At 40.2% G+C, this 26,028-nt stretch overlaps 1 protein-coding gene across 7 annotated transcripts in view; it reads left to right on the top strand.

Annotated features, from left to right (window-relative positions):
• SPRED1 (sprouty related EVH1 domain containing 1) overlaps positions 1-19,404 on the top strand; it is a 122,441-nt gene extending 103,037 nt beyond the window's left edge. For 6 of the 7 annotated variants that reach the window (XM_073348859.1, XM_073348862.1, XM_073348863.1 and 3 more), the window contains 2 exons: positions 5,644-5,799; positions 14,403-19,404. In XM_073348859.1, the coding sequence (XP_073204960.1) occupies positions 5,644-5,799; positions 14,403-15,062 (816 nt within the window). In that variant the 3' untranslated portion in view covers positions 15,063-19,404. The remainder of the gene's footprint in view (positions 1-5,643; positions 5,800-14,402) is intronic. The other variant, XM_073348864.1, reaches the window with a different exon arrangement.
• The last annotated feature ends 6,624 nt before the right edge of the window (positions 19,405-26,028 follow it).

Below are 26,028 nucleotides of genomic sequence, written 5' to 3'. Positions count from 1 at the left end.
CACTGTCTGAAAGACTATCTTGCTGTCACTGGGAATTTACTTGCCTATGACAAAAAGACAGTAGGTCTCAAATATCAGAGATCTAGGCCATTATAGTACAACCCACAGCAGGATTTTTCCAGACTTTTTGACTTTCAGAGATGATGATCTAGGCCTAAAGAAGGGAGACCACCCTCTTCTAGAACAACCTTTTCACCTCTGTCTAAAACAATTCTGATACTTTGATCAAAAACCTCAAGTAATCTACCTTACTGAATCCTGTGCTGAAGAATTCCATCCAGTCCCCTTTGGAGCTTGATTGTCCCACTTCTTCCCAGCCGGGGAACATATTGTTTCAGACAGATGGATTTTGGAAGTAATTAACATGAGGTATTCTATCCACTTCCATTCTATCTCCCTTCCCCTCCAGCCCCCCTTCCCCATCCCTCTTCAGGGACCTCTCTTACTAAAATCTCTTGAAACAGAATGTCCAGTCTCTCTTACACTTGGGGGCAACCAAGCCAGTTCCCCCAGCGTTTGTTGGAAGAGAGTTCTATTCCAACTATTTCCCGGTTCCCAAGAGGGGCAGAGTTGGGAGACCAATCCTCAACCTAAGAAACCTAAACCAACTACATCCTTTCTCAGCACTTCAGGATGGTGACATTAGCCACTATAAATCCCATCCCTAGATCCGGGAGACTGGTTCATTGCCCTCAATCTTCGGGATTTCTGCTTTTATGTAGACATCCACCCATCCCACAAACACTTTCTACGATTCAGGATAAGCTCAGAACACTACCAGTGTACAAGTCCTTCCCTTTGGGCTCTCCATAGCCCCAAGGCTCTTTGCAAAGCTTCTCTCAGCAATGGTACCCCATTTATATCCATGGACATAGCACATTCCCACACATAGACAATTGGCTCCTCAGGGGCTGATCAGCTCTAGAGGTCTAGCTGGCAACATCCAAGGCTCTAGCTCTATTTTAGACTCTGGGCCTTTGTATCCATCAAATTAAGTCTACATTGGCTCCAGTCTAAAGAATAGACTTCACTGGAGCCTCTCTAGAGTTACGAGTCACCAGTGCCTATCTCCCCAAAGTGTGAGTCTCCGCTAAGTCCAGTCTAACCTTGACAATACAGCCCAGCCTGCAAACTGTAAGGTCCTGCCTACAACTCTAGGGATACACGTCAGCCTCCATGTTTGTCAGACCTCATGCGAGACTACACCTCAGGTGCCTTCAGCTATGGTTAAGATCTGAGCATAACCTGAACAGACAGTATCTTCAAATGTATCACAGTTCTGGGCTTTCTCAGATGGTGGAAGGATCCACTGAAAGTTTGTGAGAGAACTCCATTCTCTCATTCCCCCACCATCAAAGATCATCACAACAGACACTTCTCTTTTGGGGTGGGGTGCTTAGCTCCAGGGGACAGAGCCCAGGGCAAGTGCTCTGCGCGAGAGAACATGCTCCATATCAACATTTTGGAGCTAAGAGCAATGAGGTATCTTTGCCAGCACTTCCTCGACACCATACAGGGCCAGTCTTTCAGGATTATGCTGGACAACATGGCTACGATGTATTCTGTCAACCTGCAGGGCAGGAACTTCCATCAGGACCACATATGGGAAGCTCAAAGACTTGGTCTTCCACAGCATCTGACAGACCTGGAGTTTCCCAGAAGCAGATCTCTCTGCCACTCTGAAGAACACAAAATGCCATTTCTTCTGCTCCAAGTGAGGATATGGCCACAACTCACTGGGAGACACCCTGATAACACCGTGGCCCTGTAGCTTACGGTATGCTTATCCACCTCTACCTTTAATCCTCAAGACCTGACTCCAAACTGCATCAAAAAAGAGTGAAGGTTCTCTTCATAGCACTGTCCGGGGAAAGATAAGTGTGGTGCTCAAGCCTGCTACACCTCTCTGTGGCAACACTTCACCAACTTCACCTCAGGAAGGATCTCCTGTTTCCGTGCTTGGGGACCTGATCCACTCCAATCCCTCCTTCTTGAACCTGACAACATGGTTCCTAGATGGTTCTCTAGTATGGAGCTAGACTACCTTCAAAAATGGAAGCGCTCCACTCCTGGTGTTTTCTTTAATCTTCCCAAGCCTCAGAGGTCCTGGTCTCCAAAATCCTGGCTACCTGTTGGATTTGAAAACCTGTCACTATGCTCAGAGTACATTTGGCCACTATTACAGACTTGCACTCACCTATCAAAGGCTTTTCAGTCTTTACCCACCCTACTACAGCTAGATTCCTCAAGGGTCTTAACCATCTTGTTTCCCCCTGTACAGAATCAGATCTCCCAGTTGGGACTTCGATTTTTTTCCTAATGCCCTAAGGAAACCTACCTTTGAACCAGTAGCTACCTGTTCTCTCTCCCAGCTCTCCCTCAAGACATCATTCCTCATTGCCATTGCTTCAGCTAGACAAACGGGAGAACTTGGTGCCCTTAAGGTTGGCCCGCCATATACCATCTTTTATGAAGAAAAGATACTATGCCCTCATTCTCACTTCCTCCCAAAGTTCTCTTCAGAATATCACATTAATCAGAAGATTAATCAACTCCCAGTATTCTACCCAAAACCTCATACCTCCACAGATGAGACCAGCCTACATACACTGCATGTCAGAAGGGCCCTTGCCTTCTACCTTGATGGGACTAAGATCTTCTGGGCCTCTCCTATTTGTATAATTTTCTGAGAGAATGAAAGGATAGCCTATTTCCCCACACACAGACTGGCAAAGTGGGTTTCGGGGTGCGTCTTTATACCTGCTATGAATCTGCTGGGATGCAGTCCCCTCACAGGGTGGTAATACATTCCACTAGATCTCAGTCCACATATATAGCTCTGTTGAAGGATGTTTCCATATCAGAAATGTGTAGGACTGTGACTTGAATCTCTTAGAGATTCAATTCATACCTTTGCCGAGCATTATACCATCATTCCTGTTTTCAGGGATGCTACTACCTTTGGTGATGCAATCTTCTGAACTGTCTTGGATGTGCCTCCTCAGCACCCACCTCCTTGTTAAGTTACTGCTTGGGATTCTCCTACAGTGGAGCACCCATAGGGACATAAAAGAGAAGATAGCTGCCATATAGTAACTTGAGGTCTTTGAAATGTTTTGTCCCTATGGGTGCTCCACCTCCTGTCCTCCTCCTCTCGGCTGTGGAGGCTCTCAATAGCTGAGAAGGAACTGAGTGGCAGTGGGTCCTTGCCTCCTTATATCCCTTGCTTTGGAGGCACAAGGTGCTACTTTGCACAAGCATGGGCCTGTGGTGGGGTAACTACCCCACACTCACCCTGCAGGGTTTAATGCAGGCTAGATGGTACAATTAACCCATTAGGCAGCTGATTAAGGAACTTCAGCTGGCCAGGAATTTGTAGGGCCTATAAAGCCCAGGAGCTGAAAGGAGAAGCGGCAGCTGGGAAAAGGCACTCACTCCGTGGGAAGAGGGAGGAGGCTTTGGGAAACTGGTAGGCCCAGGAAGAGAAGGGGAACCAGTAGTAGAAAGCAGACCAGGGATAGAACAGTGAGCCCAGAGAGAGAAGGCCCAGACTGCTGAGCTGAGGGTCCCTGGGCTAGCATCCAGAGAAGAGGGCAGGCCCAGGTTCCCCTCTCAGCCACTAGGCAAGTGGCACTGAGGCAGTGAGTGAGGGGACTGTCTGACTATTGAGGAGTTAAATTCACCCAGATGGGGGGAACATGGACAGTGACACAGCCAGAGGGCTGAGCCACAAAGAGGATGTTTCAGAGTAGCAGCCGTGTTAGTCTGTATCCGCAAAAAGAAAAGGACTTGTGGCACCTTAGAGACTCACAAATTTATTTGACCATAAGCTTTCATGAGCATCCGATGAAGTGAGCTGTGGCTCACAAAAGCTTATGCTCAAATAAATTTGTGAGTCTCTAAGGTGCCACAAGTCCTCCTTTTCTTTTTAAAGAGGATGTTGTAGTTCCTGAGGCTGCGAGAGGGGCAGCAGGCGGATAGCAGAGACAGAGTGACTGTGTGCAAACTACAGATGGGCATCAGCCTCGAGATAATCCCCAGAGTGCCACGAGGGGGTGCCAGTCCGGTGGTGAGTGATGCGCCCCGTGCCCACAGACACTGCTTTGTACTCTCCAGTTGAGAGGGCACAAGAGTGCACACATCCCTTGGTGGAGCGCCCATAGGGGCAAAACATCTCAAACTCAAGTTATTGTAAGATAAGTAACTTCTCCTTCCATCTCATCCAGCTCTTCAAAGATGCAGAACATGGTGCTTTTGTATACTTCAGATGCAGAGCTAATTTAAAGAAGAAATGATTTAAACATATATCTACCAAAAGGAGAGTTAAAAGTTCAGAGTCTTGCACTTTCTGTATCTTTTGGACATGCCAAAGCCCTTGATTTGCATCCAAAATGGAAAATTCTCGTGTATTTTGAAGTCTAAATATGACTACCTCATATTTAACGTTTACATAAAAATCTCTACGAATATCAAACCATAAAATCTTCAAACTCTCCAATATATACATATATATTTTACAAGATACATGTTAGAAGGAAACATTCACAAGGTCTCAAACAATATTTTTTTTAAATTGTTTCAGTACTGACAAAGTAAGTCTGCCCAAAAGAATGAAATTCCCTGTCCACAGAATGAATACAGCATAGGCAGCAGCAATACAAGTCTCTCTACCCCACCCATGCACTTCAAATCTGACATGGAAGAACCACTTCTAGGAGGGAGTGTTTAGTCCAGTCTCCAATACTGTTTGTTCTAGAAATGTCCACAAAGGTGTTAATTATTTTTTATTTTGACAGTAGCTTGTACTGTGTGTTTGCAAATTTGTATTGCTCTCACTACAAATTGTGAAGAAAAAAAACCTCTCAGACATACTGCTGAAGGAAAAGGTTCTGAGAGTAGTGATGCACAAACAGAATTACTATTTGGGTCTCAAGTTTAGAAAGCAAGTTTGTTTAACAGATTGGCTTGCTATACAGGAAAATAAATGAACAAAAAGTGAATTTCAAAATAGATACTGGGGCTGAGTGCCACACAGTCACAGCAAGCATACACAAAATTAATAATGATTATCCAATACTGAAACTAAGTTTACATGAAACAACTGGGCACAAGGTTAAGACCATGTGGAAAATGTATATTAAGATATCTGCAGGATACATCCCACTCATAGCTTGAGATTGTGGAACAGGAAGTGTGCTTTGGTTGAACAGTGGTCTGTATGTGCAGACGATCAATCTACTGAACAGAATGGAGATAATCTTAAAGAATCTGAGGTGTTTAATGAGCTGGGATATATTGAGGACAGGATGTAGTGAATCAGAATGAGGCAGTTCCCAGTTAGCTGCCTCCCAAAAAACAACCTCCCCACATGCCATATAAAGTTCTGTTAGCACTGACAGATGTAATTAAAAACTAGAATTGACTGGGTGGTAAAATCTGATGTTCTTGAAAAAGGTCAAACTTCAACTGTTGTGGATAATGGTGGTCACTGTAATAAAACCGAACAAGCTAAAGATTTGTAGAGATCCGAAAAGATTTGAATAAGCCAATTAAACACAAACTACTGCACAGGACCAGTAACGTTTTTATGTAAACGTTAAATCCATATCAAGAACAGAATAAAGTTGAATTCTTCTATTTTAGGCAATTCAAGAAGATATTTCCAGTTCATTAAAAGAACACCTTTTCCAACATGAAACCGTAGTAACCAGCGAACCTTATAAAAGTCCAAATATAAGGTCCTCGACATTTGAGGAATTGAACTCTAGAAGAGCCTACTTTCCCAGCCAACCCAACCAGGTAAGAGATTTCTGACCGGGGATGGCTTGGTATTTACAGATATGATTTTTACCATGTGAAACTGTTGTTGTTACCAGTCTGGGAAAGACTAGTTAGTTCCAGTTCAAGGCATTTTCTGTTTTAAAAACTGTTTTGTTAATGCATATCACGTTACACTTTGTTTTAGTTACATATTCAAATTGTGGTTACCTAAGACATAGATTCGGAGATTGATTTAAAATTCTACAAATAAAACGTAAAATTGCAGTAGGTGTAAACTAATATATTTAATATGACATTGAACATCAGACACTGTATTTTTTTTCAGTATTTCCTCAAGGAAGTTATACATGTTATGACTCATTTCAATTTTAAATATTATATATACTGCAAAACTATTATTTAAATTGCTAGATATTTTTCAGTAATTTTCATTAGTATATTCTAATTTTATTTTTTCCAATTTCAACTGGTATTTGCCAGTGCCCTATCCTAACCTAGTTTTTTCCCAGGAAATTGCCAACCCTGGTTCCAACCATAGAAACATTTCTTGTTTCACTGACCATGTAATTCTATATTAGTCATTTAATCCAACACTACATAGGTATGGCTGGGATGACACTTGAATTATAAGCCCCTATATGTACGTACTGCAGTCCTTACGTTCTGAAATGTGGTAGATATATCCTCTTTGGATGAAATGTCAAAGGATTTTTACCTCACAAAGGACGTTTTGGAGGTTAAGTTTTGTAAAATTGTTTAGCCATCCCTGAGTTAACCAGATTAGGTGAAAAACCATTATTTCCACATTCTGATTTTTTTTTTCAAGTCGTTATTACACATTTCTGTGTTTTGATAAGCCATTTATTTTTGAAACTTTTAATTTGCCATGGTCTTAGTCCTCAGTGAAACAACATTTTTGGCAAGTACAGAAAAACTGTTTTGGTTAGAAATTATAAATAAATGTATACTTGGGGTGTATTGCAGAGAGTATTTTTCTAATTAATATTATTAGAGAAACTTCATTTATAGCATCGTAAGCAGTCAGAGACCAGGATATAATGTTTGGTACAACATGAAAACAATATATAAATAGTTACAAAAGGAAAAGACCACTGACCCAGGAAAAGGCACTTTACTGATTCAAATGTTAAAATACACTTTCCAAAACATAGTGTTACATACAATATTAAGACTAAGGAAAATACTGACCTTAGTCTTCCAATAGGATGTGTGCATTTTGCTGCTGCTTAAGTGTCAAAGCATCAAGGTTTTTGATAGACAGGATAGAAGTAGTAAGCATTTTTATTGACTTGGGTAACAAATTTATTATCGAGGACTATATGCCAAGACGTTTTGGGGAACTTTTTACTAGGGAAACTCTAGAGAGTATGTCCGTAACATGTACTGAAAATGTAGAAGTTCAAATAATAGTTCAGTGCATTTTATTAGAATGTACTTCTGCCCCTGGAAAAAGCATAAGAAGGGAGCCCTCTAATACATTAGGTATTCTTCCAAATAAAGATAAGCTCCCCTTTCACAAACTTGTATCAACTAGTGCAGGAGTTGACTAATTACCCAAAAGTAGTAAAATAAACCTTGTTCTTTGATTTGAAAGACAGTCCTATCTGGAGAAATAGGCAAAGGATTGGGAATCATGAGTTTCTGAGTTTGTCTTGCTTCTGCTGCGGACTCATAGTCTCCTTGATAAGTCACCAGACCTTTGTTTCTCAGTCCCCGTAGTTGTGAAGTGGGGATATGTGACTACCCCCATCAAAGGAATATTGTAAAGATTACTTAGTTAATGTCTTTACTGTGCTTTGAACATACGTCTCTATAAAAATGCTTTATTACAGCTTTTTACATGAAGTACTAACATTAAAATTTAGACTGTAGAATATCGGTGGAAACTGAGGTAATCTTAGATTCCTAAAGCATTCCTTTCAAACCTAAGGACCAGTTGCATCCTTCACATCCCTCTTTAGCATAAACCCTCATTTAGAGCATGGAATATTGTTGATTTCTATTGGTTCTAGATTTTTTCATTTACAGAAATATAGAAAGATGAATGTATATTTCTCCTGACTTTAATGTGCAGGGCTTCAATTATGTATACACTAATATGTATGTGGCGTTCTGCATAATGAGGTAAATGCCAGTAAGTTTTATTTTGATCATATATACATATATTCAAACAAACCCTCTTTGGGTGCAGGGATATTTTAACCATCCATTGAATAAATTCAAGATTTTTATCTTGACCATAGCATACAAAACTGCTTAGTGCAGTGTTATGATTAAGAATTTTAATGGACAAGAGTAAAGAAATTCAGCCATAACCCAACCTTTCATGTATAATTGTGTATTCAACCTACCATTGTAGGCTGACTGCAAACTAAGCAGAGTTGGATCTGCCCACTTTGTTGGATGGGACATCATCTAGGAAAACGTGGGAAATGTACAGTATTCAACAAATGTCCAAGCCTAGTTTGGATGTGCTGCCTTTCAAACAAAATGCAACATTAAGGCCCTGACCACAGTGAAGCTATTAATCTCTTGGTACTTCTAGCGACACTAAGCACATTAGCACCAGTATTCCAACTAATTTTCAGCTGGGTAATTTTATTAATGAAATTCTTGCCGGAGTTCCAATTTGTTATAGTATTCTTTCTCACTCTCTTTTCAAACTGCTGTGTAGTGTTGCTACATAGTATTAGGAGAGACCATGTTTCACTATTGGGCGATGTGAATTCTGAAATATATAAATGTAGATGCAGGTATATACTCTGACTTTGAGTTAGAGAATGAGATTGTTCTGAATGAAAAGCACACTGTAAACATAATTTATTTCGCCAACAGTGTTTTGTACATAACTGATCTTGGGTCATACTCTGTTGTAGTCTTCTTTACTTCCTGCTTTTGAATTGTTTAAAAGGACACTATCAAGGTGTATCACCTAGCTTTTAAAATTACTTCATACTCTTCATGTATAAAACTTTTGGAAGTTCAGTACTAAAACTTCTTTCCTTATAGGTATTTTCCCTGCTCCCTTGACCACTGATTTGTTATGAGGTTGCTATTGCGGTGGACTGCTGCAAGTTTTTAATATATCAGCATTGAAACATTTGAGCAGGTGGTAGATTTGGGGGTGATTTGGGGAAGGAGAAGTGGGTACAGTATCCATGTGTGTGAATGAATGAATAAATAAAAATAACAAGCTTTACAAACATAAAGGGGGAGGGGAAAAGAGGTCAAATTTCAGGACTATTAACCCTAATCAAGTCCTTCATGCTTTATTAGTTAGCCAGTTTTTTTAAGGAATGACTTATTTCCGTTTAATTAGAATGCATTTTCAGCATGTTGTGTGGGTGAAGGACCCCTTTAGAGGGAAATGTGTGATAGAGTAATACACTTCTAAGGAAAGAATGAACAGATTTTTGACAAAGTGTGCAGTAAATATTTTAAAAATAACTGATTATCCATATCCAGTTCTGGTGCTAAAACCATAAATTCTTCTGTTCAGAAACTTTCCTAACCTTTAGGGATATCTCTGCTTCCATGAGCAGAAGGGAGCCCTAACCTCTTAATTCAGGCCCAGGGGAAGCATGAAAAAGGTAGAAGGTAGTAGTAGTGGCTGCATGCCATAAGTCCTCTGCTCACACAGTTTTTCCTAGATCAAATGGAAGCCCATCCTCACACTTTCTGTGGATTAGGGCCAAGGGAACAAATATTCTTCTTGGCATATGCCACCCCTAAACTCACAGAGCAACTCAGCAATAGTTCTTCCTCTGCATTTTGGAAACCCACACTGAGAAGGGCTCCAAGGGAATGTCAGTCCGAAGGGCTGGATATCCCTGACAGAACAGCTTCTGTACAGTCTAAATGATAGTATAGAGGCCACCGTGTCCTCACAGGTGGCCCCTGCCTATGGTATCATGTGGATTTGCTAAATTAGGGGGCTCAACCCCCTCAGCCTTTTCTGTGAGAAGGTTCACAAATCATGCACCTGAGAGCAGAATGAGGAAAAAAACTGACTGGAAAGTTGAAGGGTTTCCATTCTCTTGGTCTGGGTTCTTATATGACCCCCAGCATACTACCAGAGTTCCTTGCTAACCTAGGTGAATTCATCCTTGCAGTACCCTGTGAGGAAGTTAAGTACTAGTATTCCCATTTTATGGCTGAACTGAGACTTATGCTTTTTCTCAGTTGCCTCTTATTTTATGGGGAGTTTCTGCAATATGTACATGCAAAAGCTCTATGCTATCCTCCTGCATATCTCTCCTTAAAACTCACCTGTGTTTTGATATCAATAAAGCACTCAATAAAGGTTATGCATGTGATGTGCTGTGATTGCTGCTAATTTATACTGAACATAATTGCCTCACTATTGCCTGTCTGCATCCAGCTGTTGTCTCCTCTGATACTTCGATTGTAAGCTCCTTAGTATTTCCTTTCAATGGATTTTCATTTAATGTTCCCAACTCCTTGTATTACAAGATAGGGCAACTAGAAGTTCTCTATCTGCTTATTCAGTTCCATTCATTATTTCATATGCCTTTATTGTCTTATTTGTCTTTTCTTTATGGTAAACGGTCCCAGTCTCTTTCAGTATCCTTTCTGGGATGAGGTGACCTCTGGAATACTGGAATTCGGTAAAGGTAGCAAACTCAAAACTGATAAAAGGAAATACTTTTCCAAATGGCTGAATGGGTGAAAGTTACTGGTTAAGCACCTGAAACTAGTTTGTTGAAGTGCTAAACCAGCTTTTCACAGCAGTAGCCTTTTCTGCAGGGGCAGAGAGAATATTTTCTTCATTTCAGTTTATTGAACTATTTCAGTTCTATAACTATTTCTTTCAGACTGTTAAGAAACCAATTGGGATTTGAAAAAAGCAAGGAAGCTTGTTTTCCAGTGTATTAATGACAACTAGATGTGAAAGGATGAGATCAACTAGTTTTAAAATCTTGAAGGCCATAGTGACCAGAAGCAATGATTCAGTTCACTAACTACAGATATGTCCTTTAGTTTAATAAATCAGTTATAAATAAGGCTACATTTTAGTCACAGGTATTTTTAGTAAAAGTCATGGACAGGTCACGGGCAGTAATCAAAAATTCACAGCCCTTGACCTGTCCATGACTTTTACTATATACCCCTAACTAAAACTTTGGCAGGGGGCTGCAGGGATGGTCCGGAGAGAGTGTGGATGCTCTGGGTGGGTGGCCTGGGACCCCCGCTGGGGGGCAGGAGAGGTGAGCTGCATGCGGCCCAGGACCCCCACTGGTGCTGGGAGGGAGGGGCTGGGAGTGGTGCACGGCCCAGGACCCCCACTGGGGCTGGGGGAGGGTTGGTGAGGCTGGCAGGCTCTCTACCCAACACCGCATGTCCCTGCAGCTCCTAGGGGGCGGGAAGACCAGGGGGACTCCGCACGCTGCTCTTGTCACAAGCTGGGAACCACAGCCAATGGGAGCTGCTGGGGCAGGACCTGCGGACAATGCACGGAGCCCCCTGGCCCCTCCGCCTAGGAGCTGCAGAGACATGCTGGGGGGAGCCACCCACCCTGAGGTAAACGCCACCCCTCACCCCAAACCCCTGCCCCTAGCCCTGAGCCCCCTCTCACACATCCAAATTGTTGCTGCTGGTCTCGGGGCTGCCCAGCTCAGGTAGCCCCTGAGCCAGCACCAGACACTTCAGAAGTCACGGAAAGTCCCAGAAAGTCTCCAGCACATTTAAGCATAGTTGCCAACTTTCACGTGGTAAATAAGCACCCGGACTTTCACAATAAGCCAAAAATCAAGCAAATCCAATTTCAAAACAAGCCAATCCCTAAGAACCCCAAGACTATGTGACTAAATTCACCCCCACCCCGGCATGCAGTCTGGGACTGCAGTCAGCCCGCTATGCACTCTGGCCTCTCTCCCCTGCTTGCCAGGAGCCAATCAAAAAAAAAAAAAAAGAAGGTACAAGCCAAAAACTAGCCAACAAGCAACTCATGCCAATTAAGCCAAAAACAAGCCCAATTTCTGCGTTAATTAATCTAGTAAATAAGAAATGGATCATATATCCATTTTACAAAAATGCATCCATTTTATAAAATAATATTGTAAAAATTAAGAATCTGAAAAAAAATATTTTCATCTGTATAATTGTTTAAAGAAATATGTATAGATACAGTATATCTTTCTGGTTAGCAAAAAGGATCAAATTTAATGCAAAGGCTCTATTTAGTTGCAGATCAGCATGGTTACAGACAAATGAGATTCAGCTTTTCTTTAGGAAAATGCCTAAAGTGCAAATGCAGAGCAAGATTAAAATCAATTATTTAAATGAAGGTTTCCTGCTTCCTGATTTAATCATGACTACCGTCAGTGATTTAAATTGCTTTCATTTAAATCAGGGGCAGGAAAACTTTTTGGCCTGAGGGCCACATTGGGTTTCGGAAATTGTATGGAGGGCCGGTTAGGGGATGTTGTGCCTCCCCAAACAGCCAGGCGTGGCCCAGCCCTCCTCCTCTCCCCTCCCCCGGGACTCCTGCCCCATCAAACTCCCCCGTTCCCTGATGCCCCCCCCCCCCCCCCCGAGACCCCCACCCCTGGCTGCCCTCCTGCCTCCCCATCCAACCTCTCTCATTCCTGACTGCCCCCACCCCACGGGACCCCTGCCCCATCCAACCACACCTTCCTGACCGCCCCCAGAACCCCTGCCCCTGACTGCCCCCCGCCACCCCATCCAACCCCCCACTCCTTCCTGACTGCTCCCCGGGGATCCCTGCCCTCATTCAACCCCTGTGATCCCTGCCCTCTGACCGCCCTGACCCTATCCACACCCCTGACCACCAGGCCAAACTCCCCTGCTCTCTATCCAACCCCCCTTGCCCCCTTACCATGCTGCCTGGAGTACCGGTGGCTGGTGGCGCGGCTGCACCAGGACAGGCAGCCACGCTGCGCAGCACAGAGCCCTGGGTCAGGCCAGGCTCTGCAGCTGCGCTGCCCCAGGAGCTCGCAGCCCCACCACCCAGAGCATTGCGCTGGTGGTGCAGTGAGCTGAGGCTGCAGGGGAGGGGGAACAGTGGGGAAGGGGCTATGGGCTAGTGTCCCGTGCCAGGAGCTCAGGGGCTGGGCAGGAGGGTCCCACGGGCCGGATGTGGCCCGCAGGCCATAGTTTGCCCACCTCTGATTTAAATCAATCCACCCTGCACAGGATATTGTAGAAGTCAAGAATTCAGCAAGATTCAAAGAAAGATTGGATATTTTGTATGGCGAACAAGAATGGAACTATTGTAGATACTAAAACACTTCATATAAAACTTCATGCTCCCTGGGGAGCAGTTATCACATATGTGTACTGTGGGATTTCTTCCACCTCCTCTGAAGTCTATGTTGCTGTAGAGGAATCCCCAGTTTGAGACACCTGAACAAGCAGGCGCCAGTGCCAGGCCTCAAGCCTGCACCATCACTGTATTGCCACAGGCCTTTCCCTTCATTTATTTCACTCTTCCATGGAGGTCCTTCTATATAATACCTTCAGACCTTGAACAATATAGTCCTCCCCAAAGTTCCCTTGCCTTCTTTTCTGCTTGTCTCTAGGCCTCTTAACAGGTCCTTCCCACAGCCCATCCTTTCTGCTGCCCTAGCTGCCTTAATGGAGAGCCCCAATCCAGGTTTTTCCTTATGTCTAGTGTTTCTTAGGGCCATTGTGGAGCGCATAAAGCACAAACTGTTCCCATGAGGCACTAAAGACAGAACTATAAAATTTTATGTAGTGCTACCTTTCCCAGCATTCGTTGCTATCCCACTCCCCATTCTGGGCTGAAGTCAGGTATATATGCTTGCTATTAAAGACCCAGCACCACTACAGTACCTTAGATTTCTGTTGCTATATTTTGATTGAGGACTGTGCCCTGCAGCTTTTCAAAAATTGCCCTCTCTATCTTGCTCTACAATATTAGTGTGTTTACCATTGGCAAGGTTGGCTGATTCTGAACTTTATTCCATGGAGCCAACTAAATCTTCATGAATCTCAAGTATTTCAGCAGAGGTTAACCTCCCCTATAATTGAGGGACTTGTTTGCTGTTGGCAGCGATGGGAAAGGATTGTTTGCTTTTAATCGTTGCTCATAAGCTAAAACTTTACAGCAAACTTATTTTCATTAGTAGTGAAAGATGGCTCTCATCACCAGCCAATCTTTATAGAACTATGAAAAAGTTATGTTGATCTTGGTTTTGCAAAATTTCCTATAGATGCCAGCTGTGTTCTAAAAACTCTTTTTGTGGTAACTGGCTGTGAGCTCCCACCATAAGCATTAATGCATTTCTTGTGAAGTACTACTTCAGTAAGCAGAGACAACTCCATTAGAAAGTATTTTGAAATTATTCAAGAATGGATGGTGGTGGCTTTTGCATTATTACCTGTACGTTATTTGATCATCTGCTTCACAAGATAAGTTGAGCTCACACCTTGTAAAAGTCTGTTATGCAGATTGTGCTAGGTCATATATAAGCTGAAAGCACTATCTCCTGGCAATGGGGAAAAGTTCTGTGCCCTGATTTGTATGGTGACTGAAGTACTAACCTAACTGTGTCCCTGTACATAATTTAACAAGATGCTTCTATTTACCATTTCAGGTCCCACTGAAATCCATTAGACACGTCAGCTTTCAGGATGAAGAGGAAATTGTTAGAATAAATCCTCGTGATATTTTAATACGTCGTTATGCAGACTACAGACATCCTGACATGTGGAAAAATGATCTGGAGAGGGATGAGGTGGACTCCAATATACAGTTTTCTAAGTCTGACAATAAAAAATCGGACTATCTATATCCATGTGGGGATGGGACTAAGCTGAATTCACTAAAAGACCCGAAGAGTTCTGTGGTATTTAAAACACAGCCTTCCTCATTAAAATTTAAAAAGTCAAAAAGAAGGAAAGAGGATGGTGAGCGTTCTCGCTGTGTATACTGCCAGGAGAGATTTAATCATGAAGAGAATGGCAGGGGGAAATGTCAGGATGCTCCAGATCCTATTAAAAGATGCATATACCAAGTTAGTTGCATGCTTTGTGCAGAGAGCATGCTATATCACTGCATGTCAGACTCTGAAGGAGATTTCTCTGACCCCTGCTCATGTGACACTAGTGATGACAAGTTCTGCTTACGATGGTTAGCCCTGATAGCTTTGTCATTCATTGCCCCATGTATGTGCTGCTACCTCCCCTTGAGAGCATGCCATCACTGTGGTGAGGTGTGTGGCTGCTGTGGAGGAAAGCATAAAGCTGCTGGATGACCAGTCTAGTGCCGAATAGAGCTGAAAATCTTTGTTTCCAGGAAGCATCTGTCTTGGATTTGTGGAAGCTTTTGGCAAGCAGGAGGAAATCTTATCTCGTGTAAGAGAAGCCTGATGTGGAAGAAGCAGCAAGACTTGTCAGACCTTAGCATTTTACAAATGCTAGTAGCCATGCCTAACTATTTCCTTTCAGTGCATGGTGTTTCGTTGCAAGTTGTGAAGGAGTTTGGAAAAGGAAGCCTTTTCTTATTATTGGCTATAAAATGAGTATATAAACTACAGTTATACTAAAAGGGATTAACTTTTGCCATTTTGTACATTCATGGTTTAGGTGATGGGGCTCTTAAAAGAATTACAAATGATTTGAGAGGAAATTACAAGTGCACTAATGACAGTTGATTTAAGACTAAGAAAAGTTAATACTTGGCAAATGAGAAATGAAACTGATTTAAGTGCAACTAAATCACTTATTAATAGATTTTTGGAAGCAACTTTATATATAAATAACAAATGTTTATATTTAACTAAATGTGTAAGGTACGAATTATTACATATTAAACTTTCCTTCCCCTTTCCAGTTATATAGTAGGTATGAATCATATCTACAGTCACATTCCATGTTAGTATTTTAAATATTTAATTAGTTTATTTAGTAGCATTTCTATTCCAGATGGACAAATCGGTATTTTCAGTCCTATTTCCCGTCAGCTACAGTTTGTATTGAGTTGTATCCATGCATTCTGGTAATCTCTAAAAACATTTAAAATATTAATTATTATAGTCTTGAGTGACCAATATTTTTTTTGTTAAGCACAGATGTAATTGTCTAAAATGTTCTAATAAGAACACAACATTTATTTTTCTATATAAATGACTTTGGTTTCAACAATATAGCAAAAAGGAAGTTGTTTTCTGTTACTCAGCCAGCAAGTTGTTTTCTTTTGGGGTGTCTTCCAAAAAATATTTTATTGCATTTACAAATGTTCCGCAAAGTGAAAGGTCCAATAAGGCAGTTGTAATGGCATGTCATCAGTGTTCTCAATTTATCCGTCTGTTAAACTAAGATTATGTTCAACTGTTTATCAAGTACTATGATTAAACTGAAAGATTAATAATAAAAATTAAAATTTTTTTCATTGTAGAATCTTTTTATTTAAACTGGCAAGAATAAAATTATTCTGTGTTTAAAAAAAAATTAACAATTTACAACCCCTGAAAAATTGGAGTAAACTTTTTTGAGAGAGAGAGAGCGTGTGCATACGTGTGCGTATTTGTGTGTGCGCACACACAAAATATATATAAAATTGGCCATGGTACTGTATTACTAAATGTTTAATTTACAGAGCAATTGGTCAAATATTCTAACACATTAACTATTAGAGAATTTTTAAACAAGTTGTCATGACTCTTATTACATGGTACAACAAAATACATTCACTCATAATGTTTGTTTAATGTCATGTTAAAATTCTAACAAAAGTAAAGGCATTTGTTCATTTAGGAAGATATCCCAATAGCGTTGGAGTGGGAAAGAATGTCCTTTGTACACTCTTCCTATAAAAAGTTGCATAGTTGATTTTTAAAAAATTACCTTCTTAATTTTCTATGCATTTTTCCAGTGTGGGTGTATGTAACATTTCTTTCGTACTTATATTAAAGCTTTTGTTAGTTCTCTTCTGTAGTCCAGGAATCCAATTCTGAACAAATGTATATAACACTATCTGTCTGTAAAATACTTTTTTTAAAGAAAACATTTATATTTATATGACAGCTCGAATTGACAGCATTGTGTACATAGAGCATCTTGAAGTATTATTTCACATTGAAAAGAAGACAAATATATTGATAACTGTAGAAGTTATGAAAGAGCTTCTAGTTTTGTACTAAAAATTGATTGGATGAACTAAGTCCAAGAATATGACACTGTAGCAGCAGTCTTAAGTCTCGTTTTTACTGTTTATATATTTGAAAGCTGCTACTCTGGATGATTTTCATGCTTCACATGTTTTCAGATAAACTTGGTTGCCTAGAATAGACTGTTACTTAAACTATTCATTAGTGAAATGGGAATGTTTTCCTTGTGAATAAAAAATATTTGTAAGTGCTAGGTTTTTAACAAGATTGAATGAGGTATGAACAACCTAAGAAAAGAACTTGCTGGCTGTATAGGAAAATAATGTAGAGTTGTATTGTGTATATACTTCAGGAAAACATGAGTTTAAGAATTTCCTCTGAGCACTATTCAGCATAGTGCAACTCCTGGTCCTGTACTGTATTTTATATGCAACTTATATGCTTTAATATTTTTACTGAATGTGTGCAGTAATATTTTCAGTTTGCATTTAACCACTTTGCTCTTAAAATTTTGCCCCCATCCTTTCCTTTACTCTTTTAAAAAAATCGATCCATTTAAAAAAAATAAACTTAATTCCATTATCATCTTTTTTACCATGGGTCTTTCTAGCAGTTCACCCAATTTAAGACTGATTAAAAGAATTACATGATGTACACTGACACATGGGTTGGATGCAGTAGAGCACAGAGAGGTATGCCTCTCTCTACTGTTTGGGTTCTTATTCACTTTTGGAGGCACTTTCTGAGTATTCAAAAGTAGACACTTCGCAAAACCATTCGGGGACTGTCCCTTGCATCCCACCCCTTGTCTGTGGCAGTGTTAAGTGAAGTTTACCTTTCCTTCTGAAATCTTTTCTCAAGTTTTTGAAAGGGAAGAGGGAAACGTAATACAATTTTTTTCTGAAAAGTCAGAAGTCAAATTTTAGTCATGTGACTTTGTAACAGAGCTCTATGCTGCCATACGGGAGACCTAAGTTTTAGGAAACAGCCACAGAAGATTCACTTTCCTGACATGGTGAAGTCTACAGTTATGAAAAGAAAGCATTTAGTCTCTTGGGGAACGAGGTCAACTGTAGCACTTGGGCACCACCTATTGGAAAAACTAAAGGTAAGCATGATTACATAGCCCAATCATGTATTGTAGCTATATTCCCATACAAATGGCCAGCTAAATACAACAGTACATTGTTTGAGGTATGAATTTAGTAAAAACTATCCTAAACTGGAAGTGGGAATAAGAATCCTTACTCTGATTCCTGAGATCTTATAACTTTTAAATTTTTCCACTACAGCTGACTTTAAAAATATAATAGTGTTTGCTAGAGTACACATTTGCAAAATGGACCATAGATTATATGAGATGGGCCTAAAATATAAAAGTATGTGTCACTAAAATCAAGATAATGGCTAAAATGGTGCCTGAAAAAAGTATTCTACCAGTGGACCTCCAAGAATAACTGGGTTGGGTTTTTTTGCCTTTGTTTGGGGTTTTTACTAGTTCCAAGATGGTGGTACAAACACTTGTGTAGATAGAGGAATTTAATTCTTTGGGTAGCTTTTTTTAAACAACCGTGAACAAGCACACCATCAGCCCAACAGTTGTGAAGTGGGGTGCCTATAATCTTCTAAGCAAGGTTAAAACAAAATACAGAGAAACCTGTGGTAAGTAATTATTTGTTGAACAGCACAGTAAATGGTTGCATAACATTCACAAGTGTCCAGAACAAAGTGAGGGATGCTTAGTGCATGAGTTATGCTCTGGATAAACTATTTCAAAGAATGCATCGATTTTTTGCATGTTGAAATGTAGCACTCCCATTTCTGACTTGTTCTCTTTTGGATGATCTTTCCATGTGTACTAGAGGATAATATTGAAAACCCACTTGTAAATAATGCACAACTTTTAAATTGGACTTTAAAGGAATATCAAGATAAGGATTACTGGGTGGGAGGAAGCCTTATGGTACTGTTAGTCAGCAGCCAAGTGGTTAAAACTTCCATATGCTTTGGTGCACTGATAAACGTAAGCATTTTTTTCCTTAAAGCTTCTTAAATTGCAAAAGTTGTTGTTAGTTTTGAGATTTCTAAAGCATTACCTAGTGGAGAAACAGTTGTATTTGAAGTTACAGTGTAATCTGTACATAGATTTTCATTTGTGAACACTGCCTCTTCTTTTGCTTAGTGCCATTTGCTTTCCACCCTAACGACCTCAAAAAGTGCCTCACTTGTATATTATTTCCATTAAAATCTTAACAGCTATTTCTTTCTACTAAATGATGTATGATTTAGTTTAACTCATGTCATAGATGTATTTCTTCTATGTATAAGAATATAGCTTGTTACTTTTGAGTATATAATGTAAATATGCATATATAAGTTTGTAACTGTTTTGTTACATCATTCACTTGTAAGTTGACATCAGATAATATCATACAACAGTTTCAATGTTTTTCTGCAATTACCTGATTAAAACTATCATGAAATTAAACTGCTGACATGTTTTTTCCATTGTCTTTTGGGGCTTCTCAGAACAGTACATCAGAATTTAAGTATTGTTGCTGGAGAATAGAATACATATAGCATTAATATTTACTAATTAAAGTGTAATCAAATCTCTAATACATTTGAAAAGTTACCAACCACTGTGTTACTTTGAAGCTCTTGCATTCTTTACTCTATCAGTTTTAAAGGTGTTACTATTATGTCTTAATCAAATACTTGCCTATTCCAGATTACTCTGTGTTCATAAATAGTACAACATGAATTGTCCCTGCAGTCATACCGTAGAGCTGACTATTTTTAGGTTTGCTGCTTATATCAGATTTGTTTGTTTAACTTCTGTTGAACCATGCAAGACAATGAACCAATTTTGTTATAACCTCATATTTGGATTTTAATTTTTAGATTTTTCACAAACATTAGAAAAATGAACACTTACTACAGAAGGAAGAATTGAGTAGGATAGAAAATAAATTAGCAAGTATATGAAGGACAAAAATCTGTTCAACAAAGAAGAAATTCAGTGAAAGGTGGACCTATAGAAAACATCAACGTTGGATATGATTTGAAAGGTCAGTTGTCAGAATTTAGTACAGACTGTTCTAAATTGAATTTCATGTACCTCTAGCTCTTGCAAATGCCCTCACATTTGTTACACATGATAAAGTAATGTCTAGAGGGGCTTTGCTGCATGCTTCCTCAAACTACTCCTGTGTGTGAATACACACATCTAACAAATACCTGAGGATAGTTGGTCTAGTTATGGTCAAAAGGACTGAGCATGTGATTGACATCGCTGACTTCCTGGAGCAGCTAATAGACAGAAAAGGTAGATATTGCCATAAAAGGGAAGTAGGCAAACTAACACAGAGACCAGTAAGTTTGTGGTTTTCTACATCCCATGGCGGGGAGGGGGGAGGAGAGAGTACCCTGGGGGAAATTCCAAGTTGAAATGCATAAGTACCAAAGGACACTTGATGTAGTATTCCAGCAGGGTCTATTTGCAATAATTTAAAATGTAGGGGGTCCCTACTGTCTGCCTCAAGAAATCCATCTCTACCATTGCCGCTGTCAACTCGTAGATGACAAATACCTTTGTTTTGTTCTTTTAGAAGGGCAGGTTGTGCAAAAGCCTAGATGTGGTTGCTTTTAGCATTGAGTACCAGACTAAACTCAGGTTCTGGGGTATCAAAAAGTTAAATCTAGACCTGAAGGCAACACATAACATACTCTGTAGCTTGCAGCTAGAAGTCCAAGGGGAAAAGAGTGCAAAAACTTTCCAGTTGCTCTTAATTGCTTTGCAATTACCGTACAGAGCATGATGTACTTTTAACAGTGTGAAGACAGACATTCATGTCAGCAAGAGAACTTACTATACATTGTATTGAAAATAAGTTTTAAAAAAATCCTGAAATCAAATAAAAGGTGGGAAATATACCTGTGTTTGTAACAAAACAAACTAGATTCACTCTGGAGGAAACAAAATTGAAGTTGTAGTAGTATGAAAGACTAAGAACTAGATTTATATTTATGTACAAAGAAAATAGAAATACTACCTTGAAAATCTGATTGGTAGCTTTAATCTTTATGCCTTGATCTAGGAACTTAAAAGGTGTGAGCGGGAAATGTTTCCAAATTTCCAAAGTAGCTGAAATGTCAGTCCATCTCAGAGGTTTGCTGTCTGTCAGTGAAAGTTGCGAACGGTAGCTGTTGCCAAATTCCATTCCCTAAAGAATTATATCAGCCAATGAATTATTAGGAACATATAATTTAAGTAAGGTCAGTTTCAAATAAACAATGCACAGGAACTATTTCACAAAGGCATCATGCCCATTTTTAAGGATCTGGAAGGCCCTGGTGGATTGTCTTGTGTTTGCGGGGAGGAATAGCTCAGTGGTTTGAGCATTGGCCTGCTAAACCCAGGGTTGAGAGTTCAATCCTTGAGGGGGCCATTTGGGATCTGAGGCAAAAATTGGGGATTGGTCCTGCTTTGAGCAGGGGGTTGGACTAGATGACCTCCTGAGGTCCCTTCCAACCCTGGTATTCTATGATTCTATGACAAAAAAATGTAAATACCACCTGAAACGCCCTAGAGAGCAAGGAAAGGTGAACCTAAATGCAGAAGCAAAATCCACATGTAGATCCCTTAGCGGATACAAAATTTGTATCCACAAAAATGATTTGTGGATGCGGATAGCCACAGATTGCAGGGCTCTAGGTACAAAATTTTGTTTCCTCATCTGATCATAGAATCCTAGAATACCAGGGTTGGAAGGGACCTCAGGATGTGTGGATATCCAGATTTGGGCCCTGTACATATGTAGGTAACTCACTTTCAAAACTTCTGAAAACCAGCACAGCATGAAAACAGACAAATCTTGAGTAAAAGCTACTGCTGAGTTTGACCCCTTATTCAAAAAAAAATTTTTTTGAATAGAAGTAAAGATTTAAACACATACCGGGGGAAAGTCCATACTAAACCCATCTGACTTGACAATCTCACAGAGAGAGCAAAACCTATCAGAATACAGTGTGACTCTGAGGGAAAACATGCAGATTTAATTAAAAGTAATGCACTTAGAGCTGGAAAAAAATCATATGTTCTTAGCCTCTCGTGATAAATGCATGGGGCATCTGATTTTCAGTTTTAACCATAAACACTAGAAATAGTTACAGTACCTGTATCTAAGAGCTTGTCTACAGTAATGCAGACTCAATAGTCAGCCTGGTTTCTAAAGTGTTGTGAATTAATTGGTCTGTGTAGACCTTGCTCGTACACAGGAAGGTTTCTCTAGTATATTTACCGTAGTGCTGTTTGAAATAGTACTATGACAAAATGCACTAGGGAATATTACAAAGATATGTTACCGTAATGAATGTGTAAAATAGATCTTGGAGTTATTGTGGATAGTTCTCTGAAAATGTCCGCTTAATGTGCAGCGGCAGCCAAAAAAGTGAACAGAATGTTGGGCATTAAGAAAGGGATAGATAATAAGACAGAAAATATCATATTGCCTCTATATAAATCCATGGTACCACCCACGTATTGAATACTGCATGCAGATGTGGTCATTCCCTCTCAGAAAATATATTGGAATTGGGAAAATTTCAGAAAAGGGCAAGAAAAATTATTAGGGGTATGGAATGGCTTCCATATGAGGAGAGATTAATAAGACTGGGACTTTTTAGCTTGGAAACTACTAAGGGGGGGATATGATTGAGGTCTATAAAAACATGACTGGTGTGGAGAAAGTAAATAAGGAAGTTTATTCCTTCCTTCTCATAACACAAGAACTAGAGGGTCACCAAATGAAATTGATAGGCAGCAGGTTTAAAACAAACAAAAGGAAGTATTTCTTCACATAACACACAGTCAACCTGTGGAACTCTTTGCCAGAGGATGTTGTGAAGGCCAAGACTATATAACAGGGTTCAAAAAAGAACTGGATCAGTGGTTCTCAAACTTTTATACTAGTGACCCCTTTCACATAGCAAGTCTCTGAGTGTGACACCCCCCCTCCCAATAAATTAAAAACACATTTTTATATATCACCATTATAAATGCTGGAGGAAAAGTGGGGTTTGGGGTGGAGGCTGACAGCTTGCGACCCCCCCCCATGTAATAACCTCAAGACCCCTTGAGGGGTCCCGACCCCCAGTTTGAGAACCCCTGAACTAGATAAATTCATGGAGGATAGATCCATCCATGGTTATTAGCCAGGATGGGTAGGGATGGTGTCCCTAGCCTCTGTTTGCCAGAAGCTGGTAATGAGCAACAGGGAATAGATCACTTAATGATTACCTGTTCATTCCCTCTGGGGCACCTGGCATCGGCCACTGTCGGAAGACAGGATACTGGGCTAGATGAACCTTTGGTCTGACCCAGTATGGCCATTCTCATGTATTACTCATTACAGTATATGCAAGGAAACCCTGGGAAGAAAAATTTTTAGAAAGCAACACAAGTCAAAAATTGCTAAAAATACACCCAAAAATGAAATTAACAAAGTCCAAGAAACTGAAGCCCTATAAATACATCTTCATTAGGATTAGTTATCTATGCATCAAAATCTTTGACAATGATGCAGGTAAACAAGGTGAGCCAAGAGGAGTCTATTGAAACCGCTTACGTTTGCCGAACTCTGCCCAAATGCTGATACCACAGAGCGTCTACTTCTACAGCCAACGTCATGACTAGTCTTAAAAGGGTGTCTCTCTAGATGGTGAAAAGAGAAATCACGTTAGGTAACATGATTTTAAATCTCACACACGAGTGCATAAACAGGTCACCTTTACACAGGTCACCTTTAAGTTCTTTCAGGACCATCATCTAATACACAAGGACCTCTGAAACCTGCTGCTTTTCTGTGGTACAAAATCAGTTGATACCATCTTTGTGTTTGCCGAATATTATGATCAAGCTAGACTATAAACTGCAGCAGAGATCTTGTCTCTTCTCTGTACAGTTCCTAGTACTCTGTTAGCATTATAAAAATAAGGCAGCATCAACACCTTTTCCCCCTCACTTTATTTCCTATTCTTATAGCTGATAAGAGCAGGCTTCAGCTTGAAGTTTTCATTCCCCTCTGTCGATCTGTAGGTTATTTAACTAACCAGCCCAGTACTATGTTACTTGCTGCAAAATGAACAGTGAAAATGCCCATTATATTCATAGCTTCTAAGGCCCAACGGGGTCATTTGTGGTCATCTAGAGTGACCTACTGTATAACACAGGACTTTCCTGAATCTACTCCTATTGGAAGTAGAGCATATCTTTTTGAACTCAAGATTGGATGTGTCTAAATTTCCAGTGATGGAGAATCCACCATAGCCCTTGATAAGTTGTTCCAGCGGTTAATATAACCTTACCATTACATTTGCACCTTACTAGTCTGAATCTGTCAAGCATCAACTTCCGGCCATTGGAGCTTGTTATACCTTGGTCTGCTAGACTGAAGAATTTCTATTACCAAATATCTGTCGCCATGTATGCAGTATACAGTGCAGACCCGTTTACGCACAGATGTCAGGAGTCAAGCCATCATGATCGCGTGTTAACGAACTGCGGGTTGAGAGGGCCACACTGAAAAAAGTGTCTATGACTCACTTAGGAAAAAACGCCATTATTTTCCACTCTTTCTGGCTTGCATTTTTTTTCTTTCTTATGAAGTCTGTCATTCGCCGCAGATGAATGATTTTGATATTTTCCGCATTTTGCTCCTCCACAAATCTTACAACAGTTTCTACAGTACTAAGGGCTTCTGTGGGTGAAAATTTGACCTTTTCAACAACATCCTCGCCATCACTTTCACGATCTGACATAGCCTCGCAGCCCGTTAATATTTCTTCCTCGGACAGAAATTCTGAAGTCGGACAATCTTCATCCATCTCCAGCCCCTTGGTGGTGGTTTCCGGTGACGTATCCAAACTAAAATCTTTTATCATTTGAAAGAGAAGTTTATTTTTATCCTCTTTTTGTCTGCGTGCATGTTTGTAGGATGTCTTCTTCCGAAAATCCTTCAAAATCTGGCTCTGAATCAGTGCCACTGCTGGAGTTTTCAGAGTCTGAGCCGTCTTTGAAAAAAAGGCATCACCAAGAGCCTTCATCCAGCAGTTTTCAATCCGATGAAGTGAGCTGTAGCTCACGAAAGCTCATGCTCAAATAAATTGGTTAGTCTCTAAGGTGCCACAAGTCCTCCTTTTCTTTTTGCAAAGACAGACTAACACGGCTGTTACTCTGAAACCTTTTGTTTTACTCCGTCCCAAGCTTTTTTAATCTAATAAATAATTTCCTTCATGTTTAACTGTTTCAGGAATTCAGAAATGCCTGAAGACGTGCATGACACGATTGCCAAAATCAGCTCCCATCAATAATTGTTTTTAAAATTCTGAATAATGCCCTGGTCTAAAGGTTGAATTTTGGATGTTGTGTTGAATGGTAGGTATAGCACTTCAATTTTTCCATCACTCGATACCACTGATTCAGCTGGAGGATGGGTTGGACGATTGTCAAGAAGCAAAAGTGCTTTGGCTTCGAGTTTCTTCGACTGCAGATGCTTACAAACAGCTGGAACAAAGCTGTTGTGGAACCAGTCGTCGAAAATGTATCTTGTCATCCAAGTATTTTTGCTGTCAACATATATTACTGGCAGTTTGGCTCTACTGAGGTGATTAAAGCAGCAAGGGTTATGAAAGTGGCCAATGAGAAGAGGGACAAGCTTATGGCTGCCTGTCTTATTACTATAAAAAAGAAGAGTCACACGATCTTTTATCTTTTTAAATCCAGCTGTTTTCTGTGTCTTGTAATTAAAGGCTAAAGTCTTATCAGGTAGCAGTTTTGCAAATCAAGCTGTTTCATCACAATTATAACATTTCAGAGTAGCAGCCGTGTTAGTCTGTATTCACAAAAAGAAAAGGAGTACTTGTGGCACCTTAGAGACTAACCAATTTATTTGAGCATAAGCTTTCGTGAGCTACAGCTCACTTCATCGGATGCAACATATAACGTTATTCTTTGTGGTAGTCTTCATTTTGTAAAATAGATTTTAACTCGATGGGAAACGCGTTCGCGGCCGATTCATCGGCTGATCGGCTTTCTCCTAACCTGTGCTAT

Source organism: Lepidochelys kempii, chromosome 6, assembly GCF_965140265.1.
Source record: "Lepidochelys kempii isolate rLepKem1 chromosome 6, rLepKem1.hap2, whole genome shotgun sequence".
In the NCBI taxonomy this organism is placed as follows: Eukaryota; Metazoa; Chordata; order Testudines; family Cheloniidae; genus Lepidochelys; species Lepidochelys kempii.
This window is presented reverse-complemented; position numbering and strand designations above follow the sequence as displayed.